Below are 12,038 nucleotides of genomic sequence, written 5' to 3' on the forward strand. Positions count from 1 at the left end.
ATAGATTAAGAGATATGTTTTCCTTAAGGACTGAGGAAGCAGGAAGAAAGCTGCTTCTCCCTGGGGACTTAAGGGTAGAAGGTGTGAATGGATCTGGTTTGACCTCCTGGTATTTTTTGTTTGACTTTTAGCTAAGGGCATAAGCAGTGTTTGACTATGTAACTTCCAGCTTGGCCTTGGATTTCCACAGGAAAAAAAAACCCAAAATGGGAAAATCCCATATTTCTTTTATCAGCTTGGACAATGGGCAGTCATTTCCATTATTAAGGCATTAGCCATCATTTCTAAGCTGAGTTTTGCTAATTCCTTCTGGATGTTTTAGAGGCTAAAATATCTGGAACTGGCTTTCATGAGTTCATCTGTACTTTACTTGCAGTGAACTGAAATGGATATCTGATTCTGTGTGGTGCAGTTTTATCTAAACCTTTGAAACCGAGCATCTCTTCTCTGCAACTTACACATTTACTCCTCTTTGTTTTGGTTTGGGCTTTCTTTTTTTTTCCATTAAAAATAAGGTTACTAGGAGAATAAGAAACTTTCAAATCTTAGTCTTGCCATTGGTAAAACCGCCTTTTCTATTACCTGCACCTTGCTCTCCTGTCTAGACACCTAGACATATCTAAATCTCATCCTCAGCGAAAGTGGACTGACTGTCTTTGAGGTTTGCTGAAAGACAGTTAGGTTCATTTTCTCAGGCAGTATCAGAAGCTGCTGTTCTCCAAAGGGGTCCACTCACCAGAATAGATGAGCAGTGTTTTGGCTGTTACTTGCCTCAGAAGCGTGTGCCAAAAGAGTTAAAATACTGCCTGGTGGGAACTGTGCCAGTTAACAGCTGCAGGAAATTGCTGACTGACCTGGTCCAGTGTTGTAACTGAGCTGTTCTGCTGCTTAGTTCAGGTACTCCTGTGATGGGATGTGGGAAGCCACTGGCAAGCCACATTATCTGTAATTCTACAGCAGGGTCTCCACTACAAGCTTTATTAATAGTAGTTAAGAACAGTAAAATTAGCAAAGTGCTTGGCTAATTCACATGATACACTGTCGGGATAAGATAAAAACCTGTTACCAGACGGGTTTGGAAGCTAGTAGCAAGTATGGCATGTGCAATGGCAGTTTTCAGTAGAATTCAGAGAGGTGTGCTGGAAGGATGACATACGCAACAGGACATTGCCATGGTGAAGTTCAGCACCATGTGCTCTGAACTTACCTGCTGTAGTTTATTCTGCAGTTGGCCTCCCTCTCCAGATTATCCTAAGAAAATGTTTGAGGACAGGGATGTGGCATAAATATATATATTCCTGGTGTGCCAAGAAGTAGTTGATGACCTGCTTTGTGAGGACAGGCTCCCACTGGCTTTTGGAGCAGACCAGTTCCTGCGTCTTTTGAGCAGATTTAAGTAGAACTACAGGACGGAGTTAGTCTGGAAAAACCCAGGGTGAATTTGCTCTACTGTTAAGATTTACTTTACATATATTATTCATGTTATGCTTGACTGGAAATGTTACAGTTGACATTGGATTTTTAGCATAGCAGTATAGCAAAAAGTTGGAAGAGACCTTCAAAGATCCTTTATCCAAGTGCCTGACCTCTGGAGGGCTAACCAAATGTTAAAGCACGTTACTGAGAGCTGTCCAAGACTTCTTGAATACTGACAGGCATGGGAGATCAACTACCTCACAAGGAAGCCTGCTCCAGTCCTTGACCAATCTCATGTAAAAAAGAATTCATTATACCTGATCTGAGTCCCCTGGCTCAGCTTTGTGCCATCCCTGTGCGTCCTATCAGCAGAAGTCATTCTTTCATTCTAGTCAGAATAAAGGTCAGCAAATGTCCAATGGGAAGGTTTACCTAAAATACATTCTCATTTATCAAGTCAGAAAGAAATACAAGTTCATGCATGACTATGCAGTGATTGAAAGTGCCCTTTTAAAAGGAAACCTGACCGCTTTGTTACAGGAAGTCCTCACTTGTAATCTGTGTAATAAAAGCTTCCTAAAGCTCACAGCAAACACGTTACAGAAGATCCATTTTTAAAGTAGGATTTCTACTTGTTGTTTCTTTTATCCTATTTAATCACTCTCTATACAATGAATTATCAAAAAAACATGCATTTTTGTACTTTTAGCATTCAGTCACCAAAATAAGTATTTTTGTGTCTTCTATCAGCTTCCTGTTTTCAGTGTCTTCTGCTACAACTGTTCCTTGAACCACAAATAAAACCTTACCTGCAATGTTTTTTTCCACCATAAGTTTTATGCTATCACACTGTCACATTGATTTGAATGCTATAATTGATCCTTCCTAATAGAAATGGGAAGCAGAAATTTGACAGGAACTTCCAAATCCCTCCAGAGTTCCCAGATTGCTGTATTGCATGCAGACTGCTGTAACTGCTAAAGGGAGAGACTCAGATATCTTTGGTGTAAAATCATGTTTTCACGCAGGCTTCCTGACAGCAGTGGAAAAGGAGGCAATCAGGAAAACACCAGAATTAATTGTGTTTGTCTTTCTGCAGAGCCTACGCCCAAATTGCATTATGTTACTCTGTAGAAGTATCCCTGCACAGTCTGTTTTCAAAAATGCTATATCACCAGAAGTATTCCTTACAGATTGTGTCATGCTGTTCTCATGGTCTGGCTAATTCCTCCATAGCATAGATGGATGTTCTTGTGGTTAGAGCACAAAGCCTGAAGTCAGGGGAGTTTACTGTATCTGCCTCATACGTGATGACTGTGGGATGACAAATTAAATCTGTTTCTTGGTGCACAGAAAGTACAGAAATGATCAGAAGAAAGTGTTTCAGAAATGTGCTGTGTCCCCAGGGGACGAGACTCTGTCTCCACCAGGCTGTGGCTGAGGTTCCTAGCCCAGTTTCTACCACCTGTATATGCTTTTCCACATCAGTGGCCTCTGCAGGAAGCAGCTCGCTGCCCCGTGGCAGGTCCCTGACCATTCCACCCCAAAGAACCAAACCGGGATTCTGACTCAATGATTTTGGCCCTGCATTCAGATTTCATAGGCTTCTCCTCCACTCTGCTGGTGCTGAGGTTGAGCAATTACCTCAGTGATGGAAGAGCTTCCACATCGACCAAAGAAGGGGGAGATGGGATTTTTCTGTAATCACCTCTCCTTAGCTGCAGTCACTTATCTGCAAAGAAGCCTTGGAGGCTTCACTGCCTTCTGGGGAGGAATGTGCTGGAGGAGCGAAAGCATTAATTCTTCTTTGAATCATTATTAGAGCTTGTCAAACCCCCCTTTTTTTTAACCAGAAGTCTCTGCAGAGCTCACTGTATGATGGTCCTTTTCTTCCTGATACCTTCACAATCTGCAGCTTGTGCTATGCCTGTCCCTCGTGGGATTCCTTTTTGATATTTCTGGATGGTCTCTAAAATAGACTGTTTTTCAGAGATCTCTATGAGGCATTACTGAGCTCTTAATAACTGTGGATATTTGCAATTCGTTTTATTCTTCCTATCACACACCTTATTTTTCTCATGTGCTCCTTAGGGATTTTTCATCAAATATAATGAACGAGACCAGCATTAACCTCAGACCTGCACAGCAAACGTTGTAAAATTTGAATGTAATATACATTTTGCATGAGCTGAGGCGAAGGACAGATGAATTCTTTTTTGCCTTTAAAAAGGACTCTGGTGTATCTGAGCAGGACAAAAAAGACAAGTGTTTTTCTTAGTGAATTTCTATAGTTTTCCATGTATTTTTGCGTAGTAGGACAAAGAAGATGTAAAAGGCCAAGATCTTTAAATATCATCCAACTTTTATCATTTGGTTTAGAATCAAATATTTGCTCTCATGGAATTCAGAAGCTTTCTTCTGCTGAAATGAAGCTTAAAAAGAGTAAAGTTTTCTCCTCCAGGCTGCCTGGTGGCTTAGCAGGCAAATCATATTAAGCTAAATTATCTTTTTTCTTTCTAAAATCTCAACTATCTCTTGCAAGAATGATAGGATTTCTCTTCTCTTTCTCCTCCTGTCTCTCTCCTTCTCTTCACTGCAATACCATGGGACAGTTGGACTGGATGATCTTGTATGTCTTTTCCAGCCTTGGATTGTAGTGCCCAGGAACGCTGTGCTGTGGACCCACAGTTTAATTTCTAAACCATACACATACAGCGGGTTCGGTGTGGGATGTTTTGCCAGCACCAGCACTGCTGCACTGCCAGAACCATGGCTGGGGCAGAGGTTGTTTGTTCATGTCTGCCCCTCAGCACTACATGTTGAACTTGGGCAAAATTAAGCCGGTTTGTGAAGGCAAGAAACACAGTAGGTGCTCCTATGCCACTAAGGGCTTCGTGCCATTTGAAGTAATTATTGAAATTAACTTGGAATTAAATTGGAAGTCAAAGCAGAGATGTTCTTTGCACCTTCTTGCTCAGCAGCCTTTTAGAAGAAATGTAGCAAGCTAATATAACAAGTTTATTTCGTTCTGCCTATAAATTCCTTGTAAACATGACAAGTAACACAAAGTGTATGTGTGTGCCATGTGTGATAGCTCTGTATGCTGCTTATTCCAAGCACCAGGCTCTGGATTCAATACACGGTCTCTGCTGGAAGACATGTATGCAGAACTGGCACTGAGGATGGTCACGGAGGTGCAGCACAGTTCTGTGCACAATTATTTCAGCACTTCTTCCCAGTATAGAAATGTGGCCCCCAGCTTTGCCAGCATGCCCCAGTGCTGCTAGAAAAGGAAAGCAAAGCAACTGCCATTCTAGGTGTCAGACAGCAATGGATGTTGTTTATTGTAGTGGGAGATGTGTACAGCTGCAGGTATGATGCTATAGATGGGATGAAAACAGTTTCATTTCCTGACTGCTGTCAGGTGTCTGAATAGACAGTATTTTCTTAGGGCTTAGCCTTGGATTTCAGATTAAAAACTGATCCTCAGTCATTCAAATTGGAAACACTTTTACTTGTATTCTGTATCGGCCCTGGACCTTGATGCTAAATGGCAGATACTCTGATATTTTCCAGAGCTGAAAAGAGGATAGATGGTGTAAAGTATCTTGTCAGGCAAAATGACTTTGTGAAGATGCTTGATGGGTTTCCTCATCGGAAACAGATCTAACCAGCAGAACGTCAGAGCTGCTGGCAGCAGCACGTGGCCCTGACACTCCAGAGAAGCCCCAGCACCTGTTTGGTGCCAGGTCCTGGCAGCAGGCGGGGCTGCCACAGCCACATGCGTGGGATGCCTCTTGCCAGGGGAGATAGTGCTGGGTTCTGGGACTGGCCATGCTGCTCTTTTATAAGGGTAAATGATTTAATGAGTCCCATTGGCATTGCAGAATCTATATGTGATTGTTTTTACGCTGTGCTTACTGGGCTTGTTACTTTACATGAGGCATGTTACAGAACAGATAGCGAGATGCAGCAGCTCTTTGCAGTGCAGTGCACTGTGTGCCACGACACACAAGCTGTTGTGGTGGAGTCAGGTGGGAAGGCATTAAGCGCTGTGACCCCCAGTCAGGGAGGCCTCAGACTTGCAGAGTTCACTCAGGCTATTCCTATTGCTCTTGCATTTGCGTTTAACAGATTCTCAGCTGGCAGAATGAAGCATTCAGCTCTGCAGTGACGCTGTGATCCTGCAGGAGACTGGTGCAGGCTTTGACTCTGCAACAGAAGGGTTGGAGGGATATGTCAGCCCCTCTGCCCATAACAGGGATGAAATGAGAATTCACTGCAAACAGGGAGTGCCTACACTGGCCATGAATCTGCCCCTTTAATGAATGATCTACGGAAAGGGGTCAGGATTGTGTTAATTGCGTGTTGCAGGAGTATAAAAAAGGTCCTTGCCTTTCCCTTAGAAGGTCTGTAATACAATAACTTTCACTGCTGGCAGGGGTGCTGCAGGAGTGGAATTATGACTGGAAATTAGATATGCACAGCCTGGCCAAATGATCATTAAGGGAGACACGGTAATCAGCTGCCAGTGTTTAAGGGCTGTAAACACCAGGAGGAGAAAGATGGCGTGTTTGGGTGGTCTGCAGAGTTACAAGTAAGAGAAAAGGTATAAAGCCAAGCACATGAGCATGGAGGTAGCAAGGAAAAATCTTAACCATTGAGTGCTCTCTGTTTAGGAGACCTAACACCCGAGTCATGTAGGTTGAACATAACAAAAGGGATACGTTTTAAGCTGGAAGTGAACTTGAGTGTTTTAATACATATTTTTCACCTCTTATTACCCCGGTCTTGTGTTTCATTAGCATTTTTCATGCTTTCTTCTCAACATGTGGTTTTTATTTGACTTCCGGAGATGATAGTGCTTGAAAGGATGTGTTATTGTAAAGGTAGCACAAGCACCACTCAATTATGGTTTTGCCATTGTTGCCATGGAGTTTAAATCTATTCTAAGCTGGGGACTGATTATAACAGGAACCAAGGGCAGGAGGTAGCTGTAGCTCGGAAGGTGAAAGCCTATCACTGCCGGCATGTGAAGTCATCCCAGCACAGGAGTTTCACAGCTCCCAAATCTTTAGTGTCTCCATGTACTTCCCTGCAGCTCTACCAGCTGTTTCTTGATTTTAGTGCCTGTTCTTCCCACGTGCTGAGTGCTCATTGAGCTCTATTGGACAGATCTTTCTGGTTATTCCCTTCTATGTTGGATGTTTTCAAAGACAGCCCAAGTTCAGTGTTCCCCACAGCCTTCACTTACCATCTTCTTGTTTGCTTTGTTCTGTGCTTCGGATGAGGCACGTCCCCATTAAGACTGAGGTCAGGAAAATCTGGAGACTGTAGCTAATGAATTGATGTTCTCATTTGCGTAATTGATGGTTACGCATTTCCTTGGTGACATGGTTTGCTGTGATACTTAGAGCTATTTTTGTTTCGACTTCTCTGCCCTGCTGCTTCTGCTGCCTACACTAAAGGTATGTAACATGTCAGAGAAAAGAACGAACCCCAAAGCCCAGACTTTACAAGTTGAACACTTTAATCCTTCAATGCATTTCTGTTCAGTGGCGTATTTACAGTGGCTCAGCCGTAAACCTCTTGTGTATTAGAGCATGGGGAGCCATGTTTATAACATCTGTGCGTGCTTGGGTGCTGGAGGAGAGGAGAAAGAAGTATATATGAAAGATAAGAGTGAGAATCGGGTCTTATACAAACTCCCTGAGGTTTTCTATTTAATACACCATTTTCCCCTCCTCCGAGGGCGCCGCGGCTCCATCCCGGTACGAGCCGACACGGGGCAGCGCGGGGCTGAGCGCGTTCCGCGGGGCTGCGGCGCCCCCTCGTGGCCGCGATGGCGGCGATCCCCGACCCCGGGGGCTGCTGCTGGAGGCCGGGGGCTGTACGGCCACCCGACCCCAATGGGAATTAGGGTAGAATCTGAAGGGAGGCGTTGCAGAGAGCCGGGCCGGGCAGAAGCCTCCGGTAAAAGACCCGGGGAACAGGCAGCACTGGCAGATGCGATAGCTCTGTGCTCTGATAAATGGCCACTGCGCGGCCCTGCTCAGATAGTGGCACAGCTCTGTGTGCTGGCCCCAGAAACCCATCCTGCCAGAAATCGGTCTATCCTGAAGCCATCCATCCCATCTGGGGCTCGATATCATAGTGCAGCTTTGGGCTGTTCTGCCTTTCCATAAAGTTACAGTTGTTAACGTGTGTTTCCATGTATCCAGCACCTTCCAGCTGCACTGAAAGTCCCAGTGCTTCATACACATGAATTAAGTATTGCAGCACAGCAGTGAGGAATGCAAGGGGTGCATGCGATCATCCAGTCAGCGCCGTTATTACACAGCTGTTCCTTGTAACATGGCAGGTATTTGCCACATTCTTAGCCCAATTCAGGAATATCTGGATAGCTCAGACCAGCTGCTTTCAAACCTACTGGAGCTGTCAGTCCATAGAGCAGTGCTAGGAGGGCGGGCCCCAGCACAGCACAGCCAGGTGTGCTCTGCAGGGTACTCAGCCTGTGGCAGTACATACCATGTATGTCCTTGGGTCTTGCCTCTACCCATGTATTGCTCCCTTACATATCGGTATGCAGGACAGGACCCTAAGGATAGACAGCAGCATGTCAGATAGGTTGGGAGGTGGATAGATCTACAAGGTGATTCCTCTATAGAGGTGGGTCACTCCTCAGTGTTTTGTTCCTCATCACTGATAGTAAGAAAAATCTGGTGAAGGAGCTGTGAGACCTGCACATCTGCACTGCAGGTTTGCAGAATACCTGAAAGGAATCTGACCTGTGAACTTATAACACTGAGGGAAGATGCTGAGCACATGGGCCATTGGAAGGAGCAAAGCCCGTTCTTTAAACTTACTGTTTTTTGTTTTAATATGATACGTACCACTTATGGAGCAATCTCAGATCTGGACTGTCAGCAAAGCAGTGTCAGATGTCTGAGTCTCACTTAGGAGGCAATCAGGCAAGGAGCTCACAGGCCAGGTTTAGGGAGGGTTGGCACCACAGTGTGTGAGAGCAGTTTATTTTAGTTAAAGGATAGTTTGGCTCTATAAGGAAATCATGGTTTCTGAAGCCCCTGCTGTCTCTTGCCCCTCACTGCAGTCCCTTGCTGCCTTTGCAAAATAATTTGAGTTTAAACTAACCATAGAAGAATAACTGGGCTTGCAGTGGGGCACCAAGCAGTGTGACAGAAGGGCAGAAAGCTGTGACTAGAAAATGGGAACCCTTCATTAGCACTTGCCACCAAAGCCAATATACCGTGGGTCCACACTTCTGCTCTTTTGCCCTGGGAAACACAGCTGCAGTAGTTCCTGTCCTGGCTTTGCAGAACAGTAGTGAGGGTTTTTGGGTACACTATAAATGGAACATGTGTAAGCACAAGTTGTGAAACAATTTCCTGGGTGGACACAACCCCCAGAGGCAGCAAGAAGCATTTCTCTCCAGTGTTACGTAGATACAGACACTCTGCCTTCTCAAATCAGACATCAGCAATGTTTAGAACTTGTAATGCAGTGGCTTGTGCTGGAAGAAACATCGAAGACAATGGCAGGAAAGGTGCTTGGAATGGGGACAGCACTTTGCAAGGTGTAACAGAAACATAGGCAGATCACTGTTAACACCATCTAATTCTCTCTTTTGTTTTTAGTGTGGAAACTGTAAATGATGGGCAGTTTCATAGTGTGGAACTTGTGATGCTGAATCAAACTCTGAACCTGGTGGTGGACAAGGGGACTCCCAAGAGCCTTGGAAAACTGCAGAAACAGTCTTCTGCAAGCCTCAACACACCGCTCTACATTGGAGGTACATTGAATTGCGTTGGATTTTGACATGTTAAAAATCCTTTTCTTATAAAAAAGCAAAACAGAAGAGAGGCTTGTTAAAAATAACAATAATAATTCTCAGAAGTCTTAGTGAACTCCCTCAGAAGCAAATCGTGTTCCATCCCATGGAAAGGACTCTCTGGCTGGGAGAAAACAAGAGGTTTTGTCCTTCTCTGCCAGAGGTTGCTTCTCCATTTCATTCTTTGTATTTCATTAGCAGCCCACTGCATGGCCAGCATGAGCCCACATGCCAGAGGAGGGAGGTTAACCTAAGCAGGGCACCAGCAGCCTCTGGTCAGTGGCCATTACCAGAGTGATCAGTTGGTCATTTCTAAAGCTTTCAGAATTTGCGGGCAGTAAAACCTCATGGTGAAGAATATGATGGAAGTGCAGAGAGTCACTGCAGAGAAGCAAATCAGACATCAGTAGGTTTATACGTACTGTAAGTGAAGTGTTTTTCTGCTGTAAAATTTATAGAGGTTTAAAAGCTGGGGGGAGAAGATCGTATTCTCCAAACAGTATTAACACACAAGCTGACTAAAAACTTCTTGGCTAACAGTTTTCTCATTGGAAACTGATGCCAGAACAATGTTTGAAGGATTTTAGAACTGACCAAACTTCTGTTGAAAAGTTTTTTCCCATTCAGGACGTACTTTCTGGGGCCACATAGCGTGGAAAGCAGATGCTCAGAATCAGAGCATCCCAGCAATGAGGTGTCTGGGCATTAGAGACTGATGGATTTCTTTGTGCCAGACCCCAACCAGTTCCATTCTGGAATGAATGTTGAAATCTCCCATTTTCTGTGACTTAGAGTTGTTGGGTTTTTTTTAGACAGCCTATTCTAAATACAAAACTCAGCAGAATGAAAACAGACTAAAAAAATCTATTCTGTAAGCTTTTTCTGAGCAGATCTTGTAAGTCAATAGTAGAAACCACTTGACCATTTGGTGCTGGTTAAGCCTTTTATAAACAATTCCTTTTAATAACCCTTTTCTAAAAGAACCCCGAATATTGCTCTTGTAAATCAGAAAGCTGGCTGATGTTGCTTTTTACAGAGCTGAACTTTTATAATTGGATTCTGTTAACAATGTCACAGGTTATTCAAGAGTCTGATGATCTGCTCTTGAGGCCATCATAATTTCTGTCTCTGATTCAGCTAAAGAGATTCCCACCTTGTTGCAATTTATACAACAGGAATTTAGGAAGTTTCCTCAGTGGGAAAAGTTTTACTAATGGATGAGCATTGTAAATCACAACTAATTCTCAAAAGGTACCTATAAGGGACAAATCTGAGACTTGAAATGAAGGACTCTATTGGATACTAGTATGCATGGAGCTCAGCAGAGACTTGTATTGCCCACTGCATTTCTTCTTGAGTCTTTCTAAACCTTCACTCATGTGCCACTTCTGTATATCTAGCATTGCCGTGAATGCCAGCTGCCCTTCCACTTCAGGCTGTTTAACTGAAGTCATTAAATTAACCCCAGAACAATTCTTACAGTAACCATTAAGACAGACCTGAGGCTTCAAGCACCCAGAATCTTGCCCATCTCTCCACTTTGTCTAGAAATCTTCCTCCTAAAGCATGATTAAAGTGCAAGTACAACTCAAGCAGATGCTGGTGAGGAGGGCAGAACACAATGTCCAAAACAAGCTGTTGGCTCTCTGAGCTTGGGAACTCTTCCAAAGGCATCAACACAGTGAAGGGTGCTCACCCCAAAGGCTTGGCCTGGCCTGATACGCTGTTCTCTGTCTCTAGATGTCTCCTGAGCTAGTTTTGATGGGTTGCACCCCTTAACTTAAAGGCTGAATAATGGTAACTATATTTTGTATCCCAGAGGTTGTGGCTACTGACTGACAAGCAAAAACATTCCCACCTTTCAGAAGTATAATTGCTATTGAACTGTAGGCAGAAGGAGCATTATCTAAGGACAAGAATACATGGCCGTCCGCCAAAGATCTGAGCTTCTTTACCCCCTTTTTCTTTATAATATATTTCCTACGTAAGCTGGACAAGTGATTTTATTTTTGTTCCTTTGCATTTCCAGTATGAGGACAGTGCAGTTGCGCTGCCTTACAAAGGTGCCATGCACATCACTTCTTTAAAGGTTACAAGGTGCTGAGGCAAAAGAAATGTTAGCTATTATAATTTATATACTATCGCTGTAGCTGTGAGCAAGCTTTCCCTTTTTCTTCCTTTATCTGAAGGGATCCCGACCTCTACTGGATTATCTTCATTGCGCCAGGGTGCAGATAAGACACCAAATGGCTTTCATGGATGTATTCACGATGTTCGCATCAATAACGAGCTACAGGATTTCAAGGATTTACCACAGCAGTCGATAGGAGTCCTTCCTGGCTGTAAATCCTGTAACATCTGCAAGCACGGCATTTGCCGATCCCTGGAAAAAGCAAGTGTGGTTTGTGAATGTCACCCAGGCTGGACAGGCCCCCTGTGTGACCAGGAAATTGGAGACCCATGTCTTAACCACAAGTAAGCTTGAATGGATGCTGACGGGAGGGCAGAAGCTTTACAGCTATTGCATGTTCTCGTTTTGTCTTGTAAAAACACGTGTGAGCACTTTTGGAGGCGCTGGGTTCCCACATAAATTAGTGACAGTGCGAGTCGGTGTCCATGGCGCTGTTCAATTTTCCTGTCTTGTTTTGATGCTGGTCACTCTCCAAATGACCTCATTCTCATAGAGGAGCTAAGTCGTTTATACTGCAGGCTTTACTTTCAGCTATAACTTTACACATTAAAGTATAAAAACATCTGTTAATGGTTGTGCATT

At 43.9% G+C, this 12,038-nt stretch overlaps 1 protein-coding gene across 7 annotated transcripts in view; it reads left to right on the forward strand.

Annotated features, from left to right (window-relative positions):
• The window catches only part of SLIT3 (slit guidance ligand 3), a 427,176-nt gene that overhangs the window by 410,045 nt on the left and 5,093 nt on the right, over window positions 1-12,038 (forward strand). For all 7 annotated transcript variants that reach the window (XM_085518791.1, XM_085518790.1, XM_085518786.1 and 4 more), the window contains 2 exons: window positions 9,072-9,226; window positions 11,455-11,740. In XM_085518791.1, the coding sequence (XP_085374917.1) occupies window positions 9,072-9,226; window positions 11,455-11,740 (441 nt within the window). The remainder of the gene's footprint in view (window positions 1-9,071; window positions 9,227-11,454; window positions 11,741-12,038) is intronic.

The sequence above is a fragment of the Coturnix japonica genome, chromosome 18, assembly GCF_054131305.1.
Source record: "Coturnix japonica strain WE chromosome 18, WE-NBRP24, whole genome shotgun sequence".
Classification (NCBI taxonomy): domain Eukaryota; kingdom Metazoa; phylum Chordata; class Aves; order Galliformes; family Phasianidae; genus Coturnix; species Coturnix japonica.